The following is a 22,447-nucleotide window of genomic DNA, read 5'->3' on the forward strand; positions in this document are numbered from 1 at the left end:
ATTTATGTTAGTCTTTATTGTTTGTTCTTACTGAAAAGAGAAAATGTTTTCCATAATCCAAAATGAAATATTTTTATCTAAATGTATGATTTAGTTAACTCCTGCAGTACATTAAAATATAAACTGTTTTCTTCATGCTTCATCCTGTAGTTTTATTAGCTTTGTTTTCAAAGACAATGCTTGCTTTATCCCTGCCCCGAGGGATGGCATTTATACGTTAGTTTATAAAATGTACATTACAAGAAAGCAAACTAGATTATTATATGAAAAATGCAAATTTTACCCTTGCAGAGGGAAAATCCTTCACTATGAAGCTATGACTTGATTGTTGCATATAGGAAAATATAAATACAATCTTCTAGGAAAATACTGTCATCGTTTTAAAAATATAAAAAAAGCATACAAAAATATACCTAGCAACTTACATGTAGAAAAATAAAACTAAAAATGGTAGGGAATGGATTATATATATGGATAAAAACTCAAAATCTACAATAGAAGGCGAGTTCCTTTAACAGTGATGAATGACTCACCTAAGGCATATCATTTAATTTCAATAAGGAAAATAAAAAAGGACCACTATTGCTGCAAATTTTAAAAATAACTGTATTGTTAACAAGAATTATGACTCATTTTGAACTATTAAAATTGGTCTACATGGATTCATATCATATCAGTTTTAAAAATATGCGCAGTGCTTATTTGAATATGCCATACATATTCCTGACAGGTAATCTATTCCTAACGATACTGAGGAAGGCCTACAGGGCATCACATTCAATGTTAACAAGTACAGGGGAGTTAGCACGCTTGGCATTTAATTCACATTCTTCTACCTTTTTATTCTAGATGAATGACCTACTTTAATAAAATTATTGGTGCTAATGTATTTTACTGGTGATAGAATCATTAGTAAGATTTAACAGTTGTGTTAACTCTAACAGTTCATGTTTCATAACATTGCAGTCCATAGTTGCATTTTTCTGTTATCGTGTTTGTTTAAATAGATAAAATGGCAACAGACAGATTGCTCTAAAAACCAATTTAGAAATCCAAAGAGGAAAGTCCCCTGGTAAAGTTTGCTGCACACGTTTCAATACACAGAAGCTTATTTACAATTGGTTTGGAAAACAAAAAAATAAGATAATCTAGTCTGGAAAGAATTAGGTCTTTATCCTGCAAACAAACACTTGCATAACTACAGCCCCCCATCATAGCTACAGATAAGTACAGAAAGCATAGATCTATACTTTTTTTTAAAACAACTGTTTCAGTTAAAATAAAAATAATCCTTAATGTTTTCATCAAGGGCAGAAAATGTAATATGCAGATAACCAAATATGTGAGAACCAGACTGTGAATTTCTTGTCTGCCAAACTGCTACCAAATTAAGAAGTGTTTTCACAGGTTCAAACATAAAATGTGGGCAATGAATATATAATTGTGAATGCTCTGAAGTCCTTTTTCTTGAAGGAAGAGAAAGGGTTTAAGATGCACAGAGATTTTCTACTCTTAGCACCCTTTTCATTTTGTACGAAAAATACATCAGTCCACAGGAAAAAGGACTGAAACTGTTCAGGCTTCAATTTGTTTAGAGTTATTTTAATTATTTGTTGTTATTCTACATTTTCTTCTTTCTTCTCATTTCCAAAAGCAACAAAGACAACATTACAAATGAGTCAACATTCACAAGTGAGGGTATATATAACATCAAATACATTAACATGTACTTGAACATTATTAATGCAACCTAGAACCTGGTTAGGGTGAAGAAAAAATAGATTACTAATTCTGTTAATAACAAAGCAGAAGAGGAATTTTTCTTTTTGAGACATATGTATAGTCTGAGACATGTACAGTTACCATGCAAGGCTCACTTTATCAGGAAATTCTCCTTGCATAATATTCCCATACATCAACATTTCAAAGTGTATTACATATACTGTGTATTTTGGGCACTTGATAAATTTTGTCCTTATGTGGCTGTGGCTCCCCTCAAATATGCTGGAAGTAATAAATTGCTATAATCAAATCTAATTTCTGAAAAATACCTGTGGGAGTAACAAACAAAAAAGCACGTCTTGTAAAAAAAATGATAAATAACACGGAAGGTAGCAGTTTATTATAATCAGCTTGGCATTGAATTACAAAATTAAAATTATGTGGCCCTTGATAACTAACCCTAGCTATGTACATGATCTGTGGAAGTATGTTGACTTATTTTGCATTTCATAGAAACAGTTCAAAGAAATATAATAGAAAAAAATTGATAGATTTATCACAAAGGACCCTGTAGCACAGAATATTTTGAAAAAAAAATCCATTTATTTTGGTCTATTAAGAAAACTAGCATGGAAATGATTTGCTTAGAACTCATTAAGTATAAAACACGTTGAAAAAGTGCTAATTTCCTAAAAGAAACATCTACGCAGTAACCAAATTACATTATTTTTGTGACTTATTAGTATGGAGCTATGTAAGCTAACGTAGCTATGCCATAAAGAAACTTCTAAAGGGTTGATTAAACTAAGCTTCAAGCTGTAGTTTGATAGAATTATTAAATTAATAATTTTTCAACAGTTAATTTCATTCATTTTTGCAATCTGCCTTCAGCAAAGAAGCTTTCTACACCTTTCATTTAGAAACCAAGTGTTTTATTTCCAGAGAAAACAAGAAAAATGGCTCTGAACTCTTGCATTACACATACCAATAACATTTGCTTTGCACTTGCACTGTCCTGAATTTTGGTGACAGGTAATATCTCCATTGACTGTCCCAGAGGTATTACAGTTACAGGGACTGCAGCCATCAGGGTTTGACTGTTGAAGATTGTAGAATCCTTCCTGGCACTGATTGCATTGTCTGCCAGACACATGTCTCTTACAATTACACTGGCCTCCAATCTAGAAAGATACAAAATATTATAGAATGATGAACATATCTATTTTTAGATTATACATTCATTAGCAACAAGAATGGGAGTATGAGTTGGGGGAGAGAAAATTTGAAATGGAACAGAAAAAAAAAAAAAAGCCTGTGAGCATTTTTTAATTTGTTGAGAGAGAGGAAAAAAGAGAAATATTGAACAGAGTGAAACTATTCGACTTTTAAATAGAGTTTAAAAGTCCTGTTCTTTCAAAATAGAAAAGAAATAGAAGTGAGTAAACAATGCAGCCGCATTTACTATCTGGACAGAAAATCTGCAAAGATTATTTACAAAATTGCATTGTAGACATGATGACTTCTATTAAAATTAATATGTTTTTCAATCACAGTAAAGAACTATCATCTTCAAAGGTCAGGTTTGCCTTTTTTCTTCTGCCCATATGCTTATTTATTTTAGTAAAAATGTTAGTTAAATAAGAATGAAGCAAAATTGAACGTTTTCCTTTTTTATTACTCACCCAAAGGTACATTTCCTCTCCCTTTACTGAAGGATGTGATCCAACAGTTCAGCAACTGAAACCCTCTCCCTCTTTTCTTGGTTCAGCTGGGATCCAAACCATTCCACTTCAGTGGGATTATGTAAAGGTTCTCACCCTATCCCTAAATGTGTAGCATTGCTTTTCAGAAGGAGCTAACACATCCTCTCTTATGCCTGGACCATGATCTGGAAGTACGAGTCTCGTATCATGTGCAAGATTAAAGGGCTCCTGAAAAGCTACCTCAATTTCAGACCTCTGAAAGCCAGGGAAAAACCCCAGTCTCTACATTCATCACTTTGCAATATGGTGGGGAAACTAAGCACAGAGAAAAGGCAACAGCACAGGGATAGATAAATGGAGACATTGGTTAATGCACAACATTAAACATAATGCAAAACATAAAAACCCAGGGAGTCAAAGCAACGCAGAGATGGGAATTGGCAAAAGGTTTGGGATTCGTGATCAAGGAACAAAGACTAACTTTTCTAACTTTAACTTCTGGGAAATGCAGAAATAAAGAAACTATGTTATAAAGAATTTTTTTAGCTCAGCTTACTTTTGTCAGTGCAAATATTTACAAGTATGAAAAAGTACAGTAATTCAAAATCAGTATTCATCTATGACATCAACAACTGTAGTTCAATGTACTTTGCTTTTAATTAGCTACTGAAACAGAAATTTCTCTTAACAGTTTCCTTTTTCATCTTTAATCCATGAGTCAAGCCAAGCTGAAACAACAGGAGAGACAAAGCTACTGGCAAGTTTCACTTAAATACTATCATCACACCCTCAAATCTAAAATGAAGCTTTAAGCTTTAGTAATACAAAATAGAGTATTTCAACATCTAAAAGTAAATTCTCAGTGCAGGAAATGTTGAATAAAAGTTAAAGAAGCACATAGTCCTACCATTTCCTCATAAAAGGAATCTGTAGTCCATAAAATCTCTTTAATATGATTTCTTGATAGAGATCTATTACTGATGTATCAGCCTTGTTTTCAGGAAGATGTCGACATTAAAAAGGCAGGACAACAGCAAGTACAAAAAGAGTTAAAAGACCACAATAGCAGAAAACACAGCAACAAGGATTTTCAGTTTAATTCCCTTTTAGACTGGATTTGATCTAGATATTTAGTGTATTATAAGAGACCCAGTCATGCATCACAGCCATTCATCAGAGAATTCGCATGTGAAAAGCAACTCTGAGTTTAATCCTAAATGAAGAAAAATACCCAGTTTAATGCCTAACTGTAAAAGAAACATTTTTGTGCTCATGATCGCAGCATACCCAGGTTACACAATAGCACTCAACTCATACCCAAAAAAACCTTTGAAGTTACTCCAAAAGCTACTACAGCAAGGAAAGCATTACATGCAAAATTTCATCGTCAATAAGTGAAAGAAAGATCAAAATTGGATAGCTAAATAAGAGAGGATAACCACCACCAAATTTTAAAACTAGAATAAGGCAGCACAAAAATGCGCATTTAACAAGCAACATGCCTAAAGCATGAAGGGAAAAAAAACCACCTGAATTTCAAAAACAAAGGAAGACTACCAGAAAATCAGGGCAATAAATAATTAAGTGGCATGATTAGCAGATTCAGAGTGGACATTGGAACACTTCACTAAAAGAGAAGTGCAGCATCAGTAACAGGCTATCCAGAGGGGATGTGGAATCTCTATCCCTAGAGGTATCAAGATTTATCCAGACAAAATCATGACTGATTGGATATAGCACTGACAACAATTCTGCTTGGAGGAGAGCAGATGACTAACTAGTGTTTTTATGATTATGTGTAGCATTCAGGAAAGAGAACCACAGCAGAGATCGCAAAGGAAGGCTTCCTCAGCTCTTCACTATGAAAGAGGTGGTACCTTTTCATATCAGGAATGATTTTTAAGACTGATTTAAAACCAAAGAAGGCAAAAGAAGACTATTTTAGCGAAATCTCATCTGTTGGAAAGTGACTACACATGAGACTAAAGTTTTAGATTAAGCAAAATATAACATTACTGAAAAACTTAATAATTGCTTAAATCAACACCAGTAAAAGAAGACTAAAATTACATCATTCTCCTTAAAAGGCTGTAAGGAAGTTCCTGAGAGCTACATTCTAGTAGGCTTTTTTGTATTATTATTCTACATTCTATTAAAAATTTAAATTATATATTGGAAAAGATTGGCACTTTTTTTTCCAAAAGAAAATCATGCTACATGATACTACTGCATTTCTTTAAGTCGGGAACATCTTAATATATCACATACACTGAACCAAAAGGATGATCAAAAACTGAAATTAATTTGTACATCAAGAAATACAACTTAACACCCAGGGAAAACCAACACTGACTATAGGTAGACAGTGATACATCCAAAATTAGCTATTAACACTCAAGAAAGAAGCTGTTAAAGCTGCTCCATTTCCCCTACAAATAATTTTGAAGCTCTGAAGCAGTTAAAAAGGCAATAAGAATACTGTGATTATCAATAAAAGAACAGAAAATTACACAGGGAATCTCATTCTGTCATAAAAATCTGTTTTGTATCAACATTTTACATCATTTGTGTATCTGGTTACCTTCTGTAAAATATAAGAGGTCACAGAGTGAGTAGAATAAGGAAACATACAAATGAAGAGACTAAAGACTTTACAGTTTGGAAACAAAGGACTGAAATGAAGGGAATACATGGCTACAAAATCATGAGTGTCTTACAGAATGAATACTTTTTTTTTTTTCCTCAAATTATAAAATAGAACACTAAGGGAGTAACAAAGTAATTACTTGCTTAAAAAATTTAGTTGGATTAATTCCATATGTGGACACCAAACATGTGGCTACTCAGATGAAAATCCAGAGTTTAGCTCAGGTAGCCCTAAACCCATAAATAACTGAAATCCAGAAAAGCACATCATGCTTCTGGAAATCAGAGAAGATGCTGTGCTAGTTTAGTCTCATTTCATTCAGCAGAGCTGTTCTGATCCAGAATACCTGGACACCCATGGCTAATTGTGAGCAAAGGGTAGGTATTTCCAGATGCCACAAATGAAACATGTAGATCACTAAGTGCTACAAGAAGCAAAGAATACCAAGATTTTCAGCACAATTTTGTGTCAAGCCATTACAAGGAGCAGTAATTTTCATCACATGCACTTCCAGAAAATGTACATCCCCAAACTTAATCATAACAGGGTAAAAAAATGATGCTTGAAGACCAATTATAACTCTTGAAATGAGGGACAAATGTCTGGCCAACTAAAAAATTCAAATTTTATCCAGGAGCCAGCCAACAAAAACATGTCCCTGTAAAAAAAGAATATTTGGGCTTAATCTGGGGAGAATTTGATTTAAAAATGAGAACTATAGAAAAACAGTATCTTTAATTTCTCCATACAGAGAAGATCTAAAATAATCTGTGAAATGCTTAGCAATTAATACTATTTCAAAGAAGCTGATCAAGCTGATAAATGTTTATAATACTGAAGAAATAGGTGTACCACAGGTTATAACATGGAAATCTACATCAAAATGGGGAGAACAAACCATTTCAATAACTACATAGAAATCCAAGTGAATTATGAAGGAAAGAGGCTATTTTTGTTGTTATTATTATTATTATTATTATTATTATTTCTGTAAATCTTTCTTACTCTGGAAACTGATATCAATGATATCATTGAAAATATTGGTAGCAATGAATATTTAAAGGTTTTTTTAACCAGAATTTCACCAGTTGGTCACTGGAGATATTATTGAAACACCCCTCCTTCCCCAGTTCAAATGTTATCTGCCATTTAAAGGAAAATACTTCAATTTTCTGTGACCAATGCTAGCTATAGAAGAGCAGAAAATAATCTGTTCTCCTGTTACTTGTTCCTGAGAAGCCTGGTTCTGACCCAAACAGTCAGCAGACACAAACAGACTGTGTATTAACATGACCATCTTAGTACTAAATCATTGATGGAAAATATCTGTCTGGATTGTTCACTCTGAAAATGAACCTGGCCAAGAATTACTACCAAGTGGTGTGTGTCTTAGGACCTCATAAAATTATTTGATACTAATGCTGAGTTCACGTGTATCCCTTGTGTCATTTATAATTTAAGTACAAAATACACATTATTCCTATATCCTTAAGTGCAAACAGTTACAAAAGGTATGGCAGCAACCTTCTCCTGCCTAAACTACAGCTGCAGACTTGTCCTTAATCAGGAATCTAACATCTTAAGGTTTCTGAATTTTAGGTATACGGAGCAGTTCACCTGCTTTAGACTCTTGTGATACCACTCTTTAACTGTGGGACACTTAAACACATTACATCTAGAATGACAAATTCAAAGTGAAGCCTGTTCAGCAACCCTTCTGTTACTAGACTGATACATGAACTTAAAAAGAGATTTAAGCACCCAGGACAAATGGGGACATATTCCAAAGAATTGCCTTAATTATTCATCAGAGTACACCAAACTTCTTAGCCATAGCACTCACCTAGCAGATATTCAACATGTACATATCACAGTATCAGAAATACTATCAGAAATGTAACTTCTGACTATTTAAACTCTTGTTGGCCATACTTACTCTTATATTATAAAATGCAATTTCCTGAAACAATCATTTGCCCTAGCCTTTCTGAAAGTTAAAATCAACTCCTTCCCCTTGGATATGCCTGTAATTTAAAATTGCTATTCTTTGGTATCTGTAATAGAAGCAACATAGTGTCAAAAACATATAATCAGAAAGTCTCTCCAATTCTGGACAATAATACAATATGAGGCTGGATCTTAATAAACAAAAACAAAAAGCCGACACTTAGAGGTTTTTTTTTCCAAAGTTAACCTCTGGGTTTGAAGCCCAAAAACTCATGGAAAAAAAAAACCAAAAACATTTTATAATTGGCCAAGTCATTACTAATTTCAATTATATACTCTCTACCACAACAGAAGCACCTTGCCTTGACCCACTGCAAGTTTCAGGGCATTGCAAGACTCAGGGGTATATTTAGGACTGGCATGAAATTCTTTCTGTTCATCCTGCCATCACCAATTTTGCAATTGATTCGTACCAGACTCAACATTCTGCCTTTCTGATATAAATGCTAATCATATATTTCTCACTATCTTCTTACTTGATGCAAATCTGGCAAGGACCCCATCCTCCAGTTGTCTGCAATCTCAGGAAGGGGGAGCAAGGGGGTTGAGGACTTTTATTTTCTTTCCTTTTCTCCAGTTTAGGAAATGAGAACGGTACTGTGTGCTGGCTCACACACATAGGTTAATGGTCTGACACCAAATACCTGAGAGTATTCTCGGGATGTCGGCTTTGGGAACTGAAAATTGAATAAGCAGCAATAATGAAGTTCCTTGGCACTCCCCTGATATCTCTTCTTGTCATCACATATGATGACTTTCAAAAGTCACTATCTTTCTACTACTTTTGCTCAAAACATAAAATGAGGCATTTACCCTCTGCCCACAACTCTGACTCTGCTCCAAGGGGTGGGAGTGGACCAAATCCCACAAATAAACTCTTGCAGAAAACCAGCATTTCCACTTTTTAAAATCCATCCAAAATAAAGCCATAGGATTACTCAACATAAAAAAGCTAATTTTCCCTCATTTTAGCAATAAGGTTAAAGGCCTCCCATTAAGGGAAACTGAGATTCAGAATACACAGTGTTTGATAACCTGATTTTTTTATGGACTCCACTATTCACAATATTTCTCATTAACACATTTGCATTCTTTACATTCCTTATTCTCTCTGGTATATCTGTTGACTGAAATTCCCTTAATGAACTGCTTTAACTTGTGTTATTTCCTTTGCAACACATATTCCATTTATTTATTTATTGTCAATCACAATAAACAGGTTGAAATCATTGTAGATAGATAAATGAAAATAGGAAGGCTCATCCTAAATTTAGAAAAATAACTAACTCAGAAGTGAAAATAAAAATACTATTTTCATTTTGTGCATATATATATCTCTCATTTTTTTAAAATACATTCATTTTTTTAAATAGAGTCACTTTTTAAAATACAGTATTTAGGGAGTGTGCAGAAAGGTGAAATGTGATGTCTGTTCAGATAGTTACTCGGTAGCACTGGATCTGCTTTCATGTAACTAACATTTTGTTCATTTTCTTGCCTTGGAGTTTTCTTGTAAGATGAGAAAATACAGCTGGTACTTTGACAGAAGAATTAAGTCTTTGCAACTCTGAACAATATCCTCTGCAGTAAAATACAGCTTCCTCACAACAAGTACATGATATATATTTATTTGGATGTTAAGGGAAAATTTCTTAAAATCAGCAAAAGCTGAGTAGGGTAACTAAAGATAACTAAATTCACTGAGACCAGAATGTTTTCCAAAGACTAGCTAAAGGCAATAGCAGCACTTTCAGGTTTTCCTAAAACAAATGCCCGGGAAAAGAGTGTTTTTCCTCCCAGCATTATATATTACTTACTATAACAGAATCACAAAAGGACCACAAAAGCTGGCGTGCCTGATAGAATATGTAAGCATTTGTAGAACAGTCTGGGTAAAAAGCAGTACAGGAAAATAAGTAAAGAATTTTGGTATGAGGGCCAGAAAACATTAATCTCCAACTAGAGCAAGAATGATGATGTCAGCAGTATTCTGGTAGAACTTTCTCATGTGTGAATTGTTAGGGAGAAAGGAGGAAGGCAGCCAATTCTTTTTTCACTCTCCTAAGGCTCAAGCACCTCTAACAGTTCATCTGGACTTTCTGATTGTTTGAAATATTTCATGACAAATGCTCACAAAGACAATGCAACCATCTTTTCCACATTGACTAAACATCAATAACCAGCACAGAAGTGACAAATTTTATCAGGCTGTAGCAATTCTCATTTGTATTCACCAGTCTCAAAGGAAAGCCTCACTCTGCAAAAATACCTAACAATATGCTTGTGGGTGCACTGCTACACCATTCCCAAAATTCCACCTGTTACTGTAAGCAATAAAGTCACAATTTTGAAGTTTTACTACGTTATTTCGCACTTTAAAATGCAAACCCTGTATTTTAAAATACAAAGTCTACACTAGGCTGTAAGTGGATGTGATCTACAAAGGTATGAGAAGTGAGCAATGCTGCAAGGGAGAACTACATGCATTTCTCACCAAGGGCAGAGTGCATAGGTAACAGAAGAGGCATAAAGTTTTCATTATCAGCCCAAAGAACTGAGATGGAACAACTATCTTGCAGTCAGCTCTTCTACACATCTTGCAAACTATCAGCATTAATAATACTTCATTTGATGACTGAATGTTCTTTCTGTGTGATTCAACAGATGAGATTGTTTTGTGATTCAATGGATTAATTTTGGAACTCTGTACCTCTTGGAACTTAGTGACTAAAGTGGCACTTTGCAAAAAGAAAAAAATGTTGATGATCTGAAGAAAGTGATGATTTATGCAGTAAAAGTGTATTCTGCCCCGTTTTTGGCAAATTTCCTTGAAAATTATCAATGTGATGTGACAATTAATTTTCATGAGTAGGGTCCTTATTCCTTATTATTCCATCTTCTACAGGTCAAATTTGGAAACACTTCCTCCAATGATGCCTTCCTATTTCATGTAATTCATTTCAGCCTTTAGTCCCCAGTCTTATTAATCTATTCTTTAATGCCTCTCAATCATGTCTCCCTGCTCTGCTCCTACTGCAGCAATTGATGCTTTATTGAGCAATACAGCCTCCCCCATTTTTCCCATTTTATCTCCCTGTTCATACTTTCATAGTCAGGCATCATCAACATTCTTGTATATTTAAGTATAAAGCACTGATTTCTGCAAACTACTGCTGCTCTGATTATGATTCACAGTTAAACCTGATTTAGGTTTTAACATTTCACCACAAACCCTGAATACATAAATTAACATTTGCTTTCATTCCTCTTATGACTTGAAAAATAATCTTAAAATTATACCTGTGTTTTGCAAGCTTTTTTTTCCCACTTCTGTGTTACTGGCAGAGTGTGTTACTTCAGAAGACTGAAAACTATAAAATAATTTCTCTTTAGAATACACGAGATTATTTTAGAAAACATATTTTGCTGTATTTGCATGTCACACAGAATATGTACCAATGCATGAGTCCTGTGAGGTGCACTGAGTCAAACCGGGCACGTATCTGTACCTCTATGATGGCAACTGAGGATGAAAGTACAGTAGGATCCACAAGAGTTCACTGTTAAATAAAATTCAATGACAAGAGACATATGATGAAAAAAGCCAGAGATTACTTTACAAAAGAAAAGTGCTGAAAAAAATGAGATAGGAAAAGTGGCAACAAACTGAAGTGGTTCTATCACATTTACCCACAGAGTAAGTTCTACCTTTACAATAGATCTCAAAACAATTATTTCTTTACCTATTTCTAACAAAATCTAGATTTTGGCCATGGATAGGACATGTGTGAATAGAACACAAACCAAAATATATATTTAGCATAGCTTCAAGATTTTAATCATTTTCCCTGTGTTTTTTTCCAACATGCATGTTTTAAAAGTTACAGATAGATTTATTATTGGACTAGACAGCTTGCATGACAATGAGGTCCATTGACTTTAAAAGCATAGCTGACGGTGTTCTCTTCTCAGCATCACTTTGTGGGTTTCTTTTATTTTTAATGGACTTCATAAATTAAAAGGGAGATCAATCCTTGTCTTACTATAGGGAAAAGTAGCTTAATTTTAGTTCCATTTCAGGCTGAGCTTATTGCCTGGATTTTCAAAACCTTTTAGGAACTTTAAGACAGTACCAAGACCTTCAAAAACACTCAAAACCTAGATGTTTTAACATTACTGAGTGCAGAGGTAGCATCCCAAAACTACTATTCATACAACATCTTTTATGTCTGTTGCTGATCTAGTGACAGGAAAAATCAGTACATTTCAAATTCCTCTCTGTTTTCTCAGCTTTCAAATGGCTGATATAAGTCAATTATCATTTTGAAAAGGGTGGACTTCAGCGTATTTTTCATACAGACTAGTTACCATCTGAATATACTCTGTAAAATCTTATGGCTGTCTACCCAGCTGATTGAAATGTTTTCTCCTTTTTCTCTATTAAGGCTACTTACACTATCACACAAGAGGCTCTTATTTTTGGTGCCTGTGGCGTTACAGTTGCAGGGTTTGCAAACATCGATGGCTGAAAGATCTGCACCTGCTTGTCTGTAATGGAAATCCTTGCACAGCTCACAGTTCCTTCCTGCATGAAAGAAAGGTTATGCATTATGGCTTCCAATTCATTAAAATTAGCTGTATAATTCAAAATTAAAGACTATTCCTTTGAGAGAATTCTATAATTTTCAGGACGTCCATTTTAATGCACCTTTCATCTCTACCTGCCAATTTAGTGATCCAGAGCATATGAAACAATGAACCTGTTACAAACTATGTTTTACTCCATTAAACTTCCATCTGTTATATAATACCACACTTATATAAAAGCTGTGCCATGCAAACGCCTATACATTTTTTTGGAAAAATTGAACCTGAAACTTTTCTTTTTTATCTTTACTAGATAAAGCCAAGAAAACTGAAATAGACAAGAATTTTTAAAGTATTCAAATCTACCACTTACATTGAATAAAGAGATTTATTCAATAAGCAAGAAACTGACATTAGAGAGAAATTTGACAACCTTTTTAGGCATTGTCTGTTAAACTGGTCCAAGAAGATTACATTTTGAATTTAAATGCTCTAGCACATGTAATGGGAATAACCTTGAAACTATATATTTTAATTATTTATTGTATGTGTTTTACATGAACGTTTTTATACAAGATTGGATTAAATTTTACAGTATTTTCCTATGGATTAAGAGTTGACACCACTGCGGTTACTGCACTATCTGAGTAGTTTAAAAATACATATACATGAGAATTTATTGGACTCTCAGCTATAGAATATTACTAATTTCAGCTGACACAAGACTTAGTCAAAAAGGAACTATAAAATAAACAGTCCATTCTCTTTGACTTACCAGCTGTGTTGTGCTGACAGTTATCACACACTCCACCACCGCCTCGGTGGTGTTCCTGAGGAAAAGGATCCATTGCTAAGTCATAGTGGCAGCTTTCTGCGTGGCCATAACACTGACATGGTTTGCAATTATAGGCATGAACTTGGTCACCTGGACGGAAAGGCTTGTCATTGTACAATGGCAAACAGCGATCACACTGAAACAATTCAGAAATAAAAGAAAATGCTGCTTCTTAGACATGAGTATTTCTTCACAAGTTTCCTAATATAGTCTCTATGTTCATATTTTTTTCTATGTGTTTTCTCCAATTTAAATGTTAATAATATTTGGCTTAGAGAAAAAGTGAGAAAGCACAAAGAGAATTAACAAACCAAACATTTTAATTATTATTTTAACATTTTAAGGTCATTTTAAAAACAGAGTAAAACCAAGGAAAGTGAGCAGAAGAGCAACATTTTAAAAATTAGATACTCGACACAAGCTAATGTCCTGAGATTCCAATTCACTTAAGCCTTGAAAGATGCAAAATGGTGCTTGCTATGTTTATGGCACAGAAGACATTCACCTAATCCATCCATCTGGATACATTTTAAATGATATGTACTCTTGTAGTTTCTAATGTTGTAATAACTGTAGTTTGTACTACTACCATTTAACCTTGTGAGTGAAACAAAAGAAACTAAAGATACTGCAATCATAATTTCTGTCTTTCAGAAGGAACTTAATGCTTTAAAATAAGTTGCTTCTGTTACATATTTGGACAACTATTTTCTTTTTTGGGTAACTTCCTTCTTAATCTTGAGAAGCATGTTCATCTTTCTTTATGGTTGTTATTCCAAGCAGTATTATAACTATTTGTAATTTTTTAATATGCTATATCACCTATACACTGAGAACTAGGAAATTGTATTGAAGTTTCTAAACTGTTTCACTCACAGCTAGTGCTGGGAAAGCATCATCTGTGTGTAAAACAATCTGAATTAAGAGCCATAAGCTTAAGACAGTCCAAGAATTGCAGACCAGTCACAAACTATAATAAAAGCCACCTGGGAGAGAAAATTAAATCACAAAAGAATGTATGTATTGACATTTAGTTTGAATAAACTAAATAAAAAGTAAGCAATAAAATATCAATAATAACTGCACCTTTTTCTAATCTGTTAAAAACAAAGCAAAACCAGAATATTACCACAGTAAGAGAAAAAAAGGAGTTTTCAGGATGAAAATTAGCAGGGTTTCACTTGAGACCTTGAACTCTGGCCTTTGTTTATCGGAGCAATCGCTGCCTAATTGTGATTATCTTAAATGCACTAAGTGCAATACCTTGACCATAACTCTTGACAAGTTACACAGCTCTAACTTATTCAAGTCCTCCCCTCATTTACATCCATGCCCCCCCTCTCTCCACATTGAGAAAAATCAACATTACACAGCACCTAACAACACAAGACAAGAGGGTTCATTCAGGCATGGCACAACTTGGGAAGCACAACAAAGAAACAATCTACCAGCCAAGCTATCCAGCTCATGCAGCTCCCTGCTCCCAGCATGTCTACGGAAATATGTCCTCCTTGAAAGGAAAATTGTGCAGGAATAGCTATCAACCTGCCAGCCCTGAGTTTCCATTTGTGCATGGCCAGCCACACAGCAGCTGAAAGCATCCATCATCTCATTTCAGATTTAATCTTGGATCAGTTACTTATGCACACCTGTGCTTGCACCTATTGTTGAATGACACACAGGCACGAAGGTGTATGACAGAAAAAGATGGCATCTGATTACATAGCAAGAAGCCTCTTTGAAACATCTCTTGCGTGACTTTTAAAACTTAGACAAAACTTTTAAAAATCATAGAATTACTAAATTTGGAAAAGACCTTTAAGATCATCAAATTCAACTATTAATCCAGCACGGCCAGATTCACCACTAAATCACATCTATACACTTTTTAACATTTCCAGGAACAGTGATTCCATCACTTTCCCTGGGTAGCCTGTTCCAATCCCTGGCAACCCTTTCACTGAAGAATTTTTTCCTAATATCCAATCTAAACCTTCTCTAGCCCAATTTGAGATTATTTCCTCTTGTTCTATCACTTATTACCCGGGAGCAGAGAGTGACTCCTCCCATCTACAGCCTCCTTGGCAAAAAAGCAGTCATTCATAAGTTGGCAGTGAGTGTGAAACGCTTGTTTTTCTAGCAGTTGTCACACCTGCATGCAATAAAAATGGGCACTGGACCCCCACATCACCCTGCTGTTCATCACACCTCCAGGACTGAACTTTCACATTTGGTAGCACTATGATGTACATGTTGCCATCTTCAGGTCTTCATTCACCAAATCTAAACTCTGCATTTGTCCAAAGCATAGAAGTTGAGAATTGCAAACCAAGATCTGGGCTTTGGTTCTTGGCTACTGCATGTAAAATGAATAGGTACATTTCCAAAAAGCCCATGGCAAGGTCTATCAGCAGATTTACAAAAAATGTCTAAGCTTAACAAAACCAACAGTTTTGTTACAGTTACTCTGTAACACCTAGAAACATGCATGTTCTTATTCCCAGTTACATCTAGGCCCTTTAGAAAACATCTTCAATATATGGTTTTCCCTATGGTCAATATCAAACATGCCTTCTTGATATAGAGTATCTGAACTTCTCACCATGTGTGAAAATTTTCCTGAGAAAACATAACATGGAACCAGGTGGCCAAAATATCAAGGCCAACTTAGCCCAATTCATTAGTCTAAAACAATTAAAAACTGATTTCCAACAATGCATTCAAGATAATTTTTTAATAAAATTATTATTAAAAATTAAAAGCACACTTTTATAAGCACTACTTTTTCTCTCTTAATATTTATACTGGAAGAAGAAAAATAACCATTATGCTAAAATTTATGACAGAGAATCCTGTATATAACTAATGTCAAAAATGTAAAAATATATCACTTGAAGTATACTTATGGTATACCTGTGGCTTGAGCCTAAGCCTTTATGTACCAAGTTCATTTTCAGGCCCTCAGAATTCTGAGGACAGTGCCTCTGAAGAAACAGTCAACAAATATCCAAAGAAATACTTCAGACAACAACAGTAACTACACTTTAAAACATGCAATAAATCATTATTAACTAGAACTTTTTATTCCAACACTTTTTAAGTACCCTGTCGCTTGCCTCTCAGTGGCATTCTTTTATATATAATTTTATGTGGAATTAATTCCTTTTTTCCTTTTTGTAACCTGTGTAGGAAGAGTTTGCAGCCCACTCTGAAAGCTCAGTTGCAATAAACAGTGTACATAACAGACCTATAGTACTTATACACATGCTTCTGTAATACACATTTAAAAATCTGATGAAGTGACACCGAGGTTAGAATGCCACCTTCTTAGCCATTTTGAAATGCTGACTTGTCTTTGAAAAGCTCTATTATGTATAGCAGTCATAAGTGCTCTCTAAGTGTTGACTGTAATGGGATAATTAATCATATACAATTCTTTCCTTCCTACAAGATCCTCTTTTGTATCCATCCACTATGCTTTCACTCCATTTCATTTCCTTAGCCAAATAAATATGGCTTCTAGGGAATATCTATTCCAGATAGCTTTGCCATGCTCTAAAGACAGTCTTCATTTCCTCCTGGCTTTCACCAGCACCCTCACTAAAGCATTTGAATACCTACCAAGACTACATGTGAGCTACATCTGTCTCTTGTCAACTCCCTAGTTATCAAAAAGCTTTTAAACTTAAAAGCCAGGTTTTACTAGGGAGGAAAAAAAAAAAAAAAACCAAAAAACGCACAATAATAATTAGAACACTAAGAGACTCCAAGGGAAATGAAGGGTGTCTTATGGGGTTCCATCCCAATGTTCCATGTAGTAAAAATTGCAATTTTTGCTGGCTTGCTTCTGCAAGTGAGAACTCTGTTACTGAGTGTACTGTAGTTAATATTTACAGCTCCTCATGTACTATTTCTGATTAATTCGAACATCTAACATGATATAGATTAACCTTTAACTAAGGTTTACATAGATTCTTCTGTAACAATATGAAGCATTTTACTTATTCAATTCCTGATAAAACAACATATGCCATATCCATTTTTCAGACCTCAGATGTTTAAAACCATTATGGAAAAGTCTGAAGACCTGAAACTTCTACTGCATCCAGTCAGTCTCTCACTTCTATTCATATATTCTCAAGCATTTATCAGAGTGGCTTAATTTAAATTTTCTTTTCTATTATGTTTTCTATAATTATTCCTGTATATTTTGCCATTACCTTTCTCTATTAAGTTCTATATAGTTGATTTAAAAGAGGCTCTGAGGTTGCAATGTAAGTCTAACCTTGCTTGACTGTCTTGTTCTTTCATGGGCTGTTTCCAGCTCATTATATGACAGCTTGGAAAGTTTTGAACATACTTTTCCTTGAGCCTAAAAGCTAATCTTTGCATACAAATGTCACCAAATTCTGGACTCCACTCTCAGTCCCTCAGTTTCCATTTGTAAAAGGAACAGCTATCTCCCAAAGTTGGACCCAAGGCATTTAAGGGAACAATTTGTAAATGAAGAAACTGAATATTTTTTTTCATAAAATGAGAGACAAGCTTTGTGAGGCTTAATTTCCTCTTTTTTTCATAATCTGGCCCCGCAACATCTGCAAATCACTCTTAAGCAACCCCTTCTTCCCATTATCTCAGATTTCATAGCAACATATTTCATCATCATTCTTCAGCGAAATGGAACTCAGGGAAAAAAAATTCCATTTGGTATGTCAGATTTCATAACATAGTGATGCAAATACCTAAACTAAGATTTCTATTTGTAATAGTTATGCAGATTTTTCATTTCTGGTATTGCTTTGCAGCCCAACAGCTAGCCAGATGTATACACCAGATAAATTCAAGACGGTAATTTTAGCTGTATTAAATGTAAATCTGACAAGGACATACTCTGCCATTTGTAAAAAGCTTTTTTGAGGATCCTGATTTCTAGTACAAGACATTGAAAAAACCCACCCTAAAGCCAAAAACTTTATTATACCCCCTCAGTTCTGGTGACTTACTCTCTGCTAACACAGAACTTAAGTTAAAAAAAACCTGCTTGCTGATAGTGCTATTTCTTCTCAAAGATATTTTCTTTTTCTCTACCAAAAAAGTTGTATTTGGAAACTTGCTTTATCAAATGCTTACTTAAACCAAAACAATATACAAATAAATACATTTATTTTTACAGTTCCTAATTCACTGGGTTGGCAGCCAAAGAAACAGATGTAAATCTATCAGAGTTTTATCATTGCCAGTGATAGTCAAAAATCAGGATGGACTTTTCATTTTGCTTTTAAGTGTTAGCCTTACCAAAAAAAAAAATATCTTTAAGCTGTTTGGATTCCATGTAAATCTTTGATAAAATTCAAAGTAGTTAGTGATACATTTCCAAATACTTATTCTATTTTATTATTACTGCTATTTTATTTCATATTTAATAGATACTGACATGGTTATTAAAGAATGAGAAAAATAATTAAACAACATCCTTATTGTACTCTAAATTAATACCGTTAATTCAAGCACTTCAATTATGGTCACAATGCATATATGCCAAATCAGAGATGTGATACTCAGTGGAACAACCCATTAACATTGACAGGAAATATCTGATAAGGCAGATAGATCATTAAAATGTATTTGGTTTGTTTTCACAAGGTAGCACAAGTCTTGCAAGAGTGCTTGGTGAACTTCCAGATCTTATTAAATATTTATAATTAATCCTTACAAAGTAACATTTCACAATGTGTGTTCTAATTAAAGGGACACTGTCAGATTGAATTTTTTTTTCCTAATTTGACCCATCTAAAAACTTGAAATTTCGGTTCAAGTCCCATTTAGACTGTAGATCCTACAGTTCTGCTTAAGAAATGAGAAAACTCAGATCCCCTATGAAATTTTACAAAGATCTTTCACACAATCATGAGCACTGTATCAAATGCTCTGAGGCTGCCTCTCCTTGCTCTGTTCCTGCAAGCACAGACTGCTTGGGGTTTTTTTTTGATGTGTGATTAGTCTTCCCTTTGTTACTGCTGTTGCTATTCCATATAACCTCTTCTTAATTTTTAGAAAGGCTATTTCCAAAAGGCATAAATAGCAAGAAATATATCATGTACTCACAGTGGAAATCTAACAGTCAGTGAGACTGAAGGATTCATTCCTTAGATGTAGCTCATTTTTTCTCAACCTCAACTTATTTTACTTTTTTTTTCTTTTGAGATAAATAATTTATCTAGGAAATCTTTTCTTTGAGCAAGTTTTTTTTACTCATACATCATTGTTCTCCTTATGTTAAATTGTATGCAAAAAGCTTCCAAGAAAACCAAATGCTGCATGAAATAAGTGAAAAGTGGTACCATTGAGCTCTCCTCCACGTATTTATCTAGAATACATGACTTACAGTATCTACCCATTTTGGTTCTTCCCTGGCCAAGAATTATAAAACACTTACAATCACAAATGAAAATTATAATTCTGCATTTATGGTAGTTTGGATTGCATTATGGACCATTTAAACTGTTTCTTTCAAATGAAACTAAACTAGAAGCTAAACTCCACGACTTTGCCTACTGCAGTCCACCTACTGAATGGGTCTGGAGTCCATAGGAGCAGACTAAAATTACCAGTAGCACCTTCACCCTACAGGACTCTTGCTAGTTCCTGCAGCAGGCAGAGACAACCTTTATTAGATGCTCACAGTCTAATCTCAGGTTTGCATTTAATGTTTGAAAGTGGTATAATCTCTAACAAGAAATCAAATCCCTGAACACAACACTCCTGATGGTCTGTGGTGGAATGGCTTTTGGTGAGGGTGGAGAGTGGAATACATCCTTTTCCTTAATTGATACAAATCTGCCACAGAAAGTTTTCCTCTGAAAGACAGGCCTACACTAACACACCTATTCACACTCTTTCCCAGGATTGAAATCCCAGTGTTGAGGTTGCTCATAGGGGTATAGACAGATGAAGGTGAGACTCACGTTATTTCCTTCTGTATAGCTTTCCTCGACACACAGACACCTGTATGGTTTCATAGCTGTGTCACAAGCATCAGCATGGCCATGGCAATTACATCTGAAAGAACAATAGGTGGTGTCAAAAGTTAGAACACATCTGTGCAAAAATCTTTGAAAACACATCTGTGCAAAAATACATTACAAACTCACAAAGTCAATTTTGTGTATTACATAGTATGGTTTGTTATTAAGAACAAATAAATGCCACCAAAGGGAATATTCTTAGGTGCAGTAAACCACAAAAGACCATTCAATATATTTTTAAGCATCAACAATTGCTTTCCAAGAAAATAAAAACCAGCATGTAGTAGAACTACTCTTGCCTTATAGGATATGTAATGAAAACTGTATTTCAGTATGTAATCTTAATCTGGAAAATTTTATTAAATAAATTACAATTATTCATCAGTATTAAAACTTGCAGTGTGGCTCTAGTTTTTCAAGAAATCTTAACCATATCAGGAATAATTTTTAATTTTAACCCATTTCATCTCCATTAAAATTTCCATTTCTTACTAAAATAAAATGTGTATAGTCTTAATTAATAGTCAATAACCATACCACTCTACCTGAAAGGTTGCTCTTCTGGAGGCATGATAGAGCTTTGCAAACTACAGCTGAAATTATTTTACTCTTACATCATCACCAAGGTAAAGCTGTTTTAGTAAATGCATTATCATAATACATCTAAATCAATAATCAAAATATATTAAAAAGAGAGAAAATTTTAAAGTAAACATGACTTCTAACAGGGTGCTTTCTCTCAAAATGAGAACTACCAAAATAATTGCAGGAATAATAATACTTACAAAATCTGCACCATATACTTCCTGGAAACTATTTCATTGCCAAATTTGCATATTATTTCCGGGACATAATTAGTCCCTTCACAAGACAGCACACTTATCATATACAATAAAGTTGTCAGCCAGAGATAATACAACAGTTTCACTGACAGCTACCCAATTTTGAAAGGAAAACTCCAACTAAAACAAAAGAATGAGTTCTGCATTGACTGTTAAAATTGCCATGTCTGGGAATCTATAGATTGGAAGAGTTACTGAAATAAAGCACAAGCTATTGTTTCAGTCATAAGCCTTTGCTTAGAGGCATTGGTAATTCCAAGGAAAGGATTGCTTTTGACAGATTTGTGTAATAAGTATAATTACTTGTAAAATAAAATGTGAGCAAACAGTTTTACAAAACAGTACACCAATCATTTCCAACTTGATACACTGCTTCAGACCAAATTCCTTTCTCAATCACACATCTAAAAGCAAACCAAGTTGATCAAATTTTAGGCAAGTCCTTATATACCGTGCAGAGCTGTAACAGAGACGGTGCTGGATGTGGGAAGAGCCACGTAACACTTACCTTCCACTGACTGTAACTTCATAAACTCCATAGTACCTATGCCTAAAATTTACCCAAGGTTCATTAGTGTGATACTGGCCACGGAGATGAATCCTCACTTGTGTAGCTTTTACAAATTCTTGAAGAGATGGAGTATTATAAAAATCATTGTAACCAGGTCGGTGATTTGGTTCCGGGGTAAGAACACTGAAAGTTAGATTACCACGAGAATATGGTGTAAAGCTGTTTAAATAGAGAGGAAGACAAATTAAACTCAAAATATTACATATTTTACAGATTCTAGCCCCTAACATACTGTTTCTCAGAGAGGGTCTCAGCTGTAAATAGTGGTTTCATGCTTTCTGGGTAAAAATTCTTATGTCAGTGGATTCCCAGTCACCAGAATTCAAAATGGGGGAAAGAAATGTCATGTATATGTCTGTTTTGTTCTAAACTATCATGCTCTTCTGCAGACCCAAAGTTTCCAATTAAAAGTAAAGCCTTTACCAGACAACTTCAAAATATGATTAGTCTGACTGATACAGTGTCACCTGCACACGTTTTCAAGAAGTTTAACACACTCTCCTTGAGA

The 22,447-nt window shown here is 34.4% G+C and overlaps 1 protein-coding gene across 5 annotated transcripts in view; it reads right to left on the reverse strand.

Annotated features, from left to right (window-relative positions):
- The window catches only part of USH2A (usherin), a 373,664-nt gene that overhangs the window by 311,914 nt on the left and 39,303 nt on the right, over nt 1-22,447 (reverse strand). For all 5 annotated transcript variants that reach the window (XM_072927553.1, XM_030269121.4, XM_030269120.4 and 2 more), the window contains 5 exons: nt 21,877-22,098; nt 20,467-20,560; nt 13,442-13,637; nt 12,534-12,664; nt 2,708-2,903 (listed from right to left, as the gene is read on the reverse strand). In XM_072927553.1, coding sequence (XP_072783654.1) covers nt 2,708-2,903; nt 12,534-12,664; nt 13,442-13,637; nt 20,467-20,560; nt 21,877-22,098 — 839 coding nt within the window. The remainder of the gene's footprint in view (nt 1-2,707; nt 2,904-12,533; nt 12,665-13,441; nt 13,638-20,466; nt 20,561-21,876; nt 22,099-22,447) is intronic.

Source organism: Taeniopygia guttata, chromosome 3 (genome assembly GCF_048771995.1).
Source record: "Taeniopygia guttata chromosome 3, bTaeGut7.mat, whole genome shotgun sequence".
Lineage (NCBI taxonomy): Eukaryota > Metazoa > Chordata > Aves > Passeriformes > Estrildidae > Taeniopygia > Taeniopygia guttata.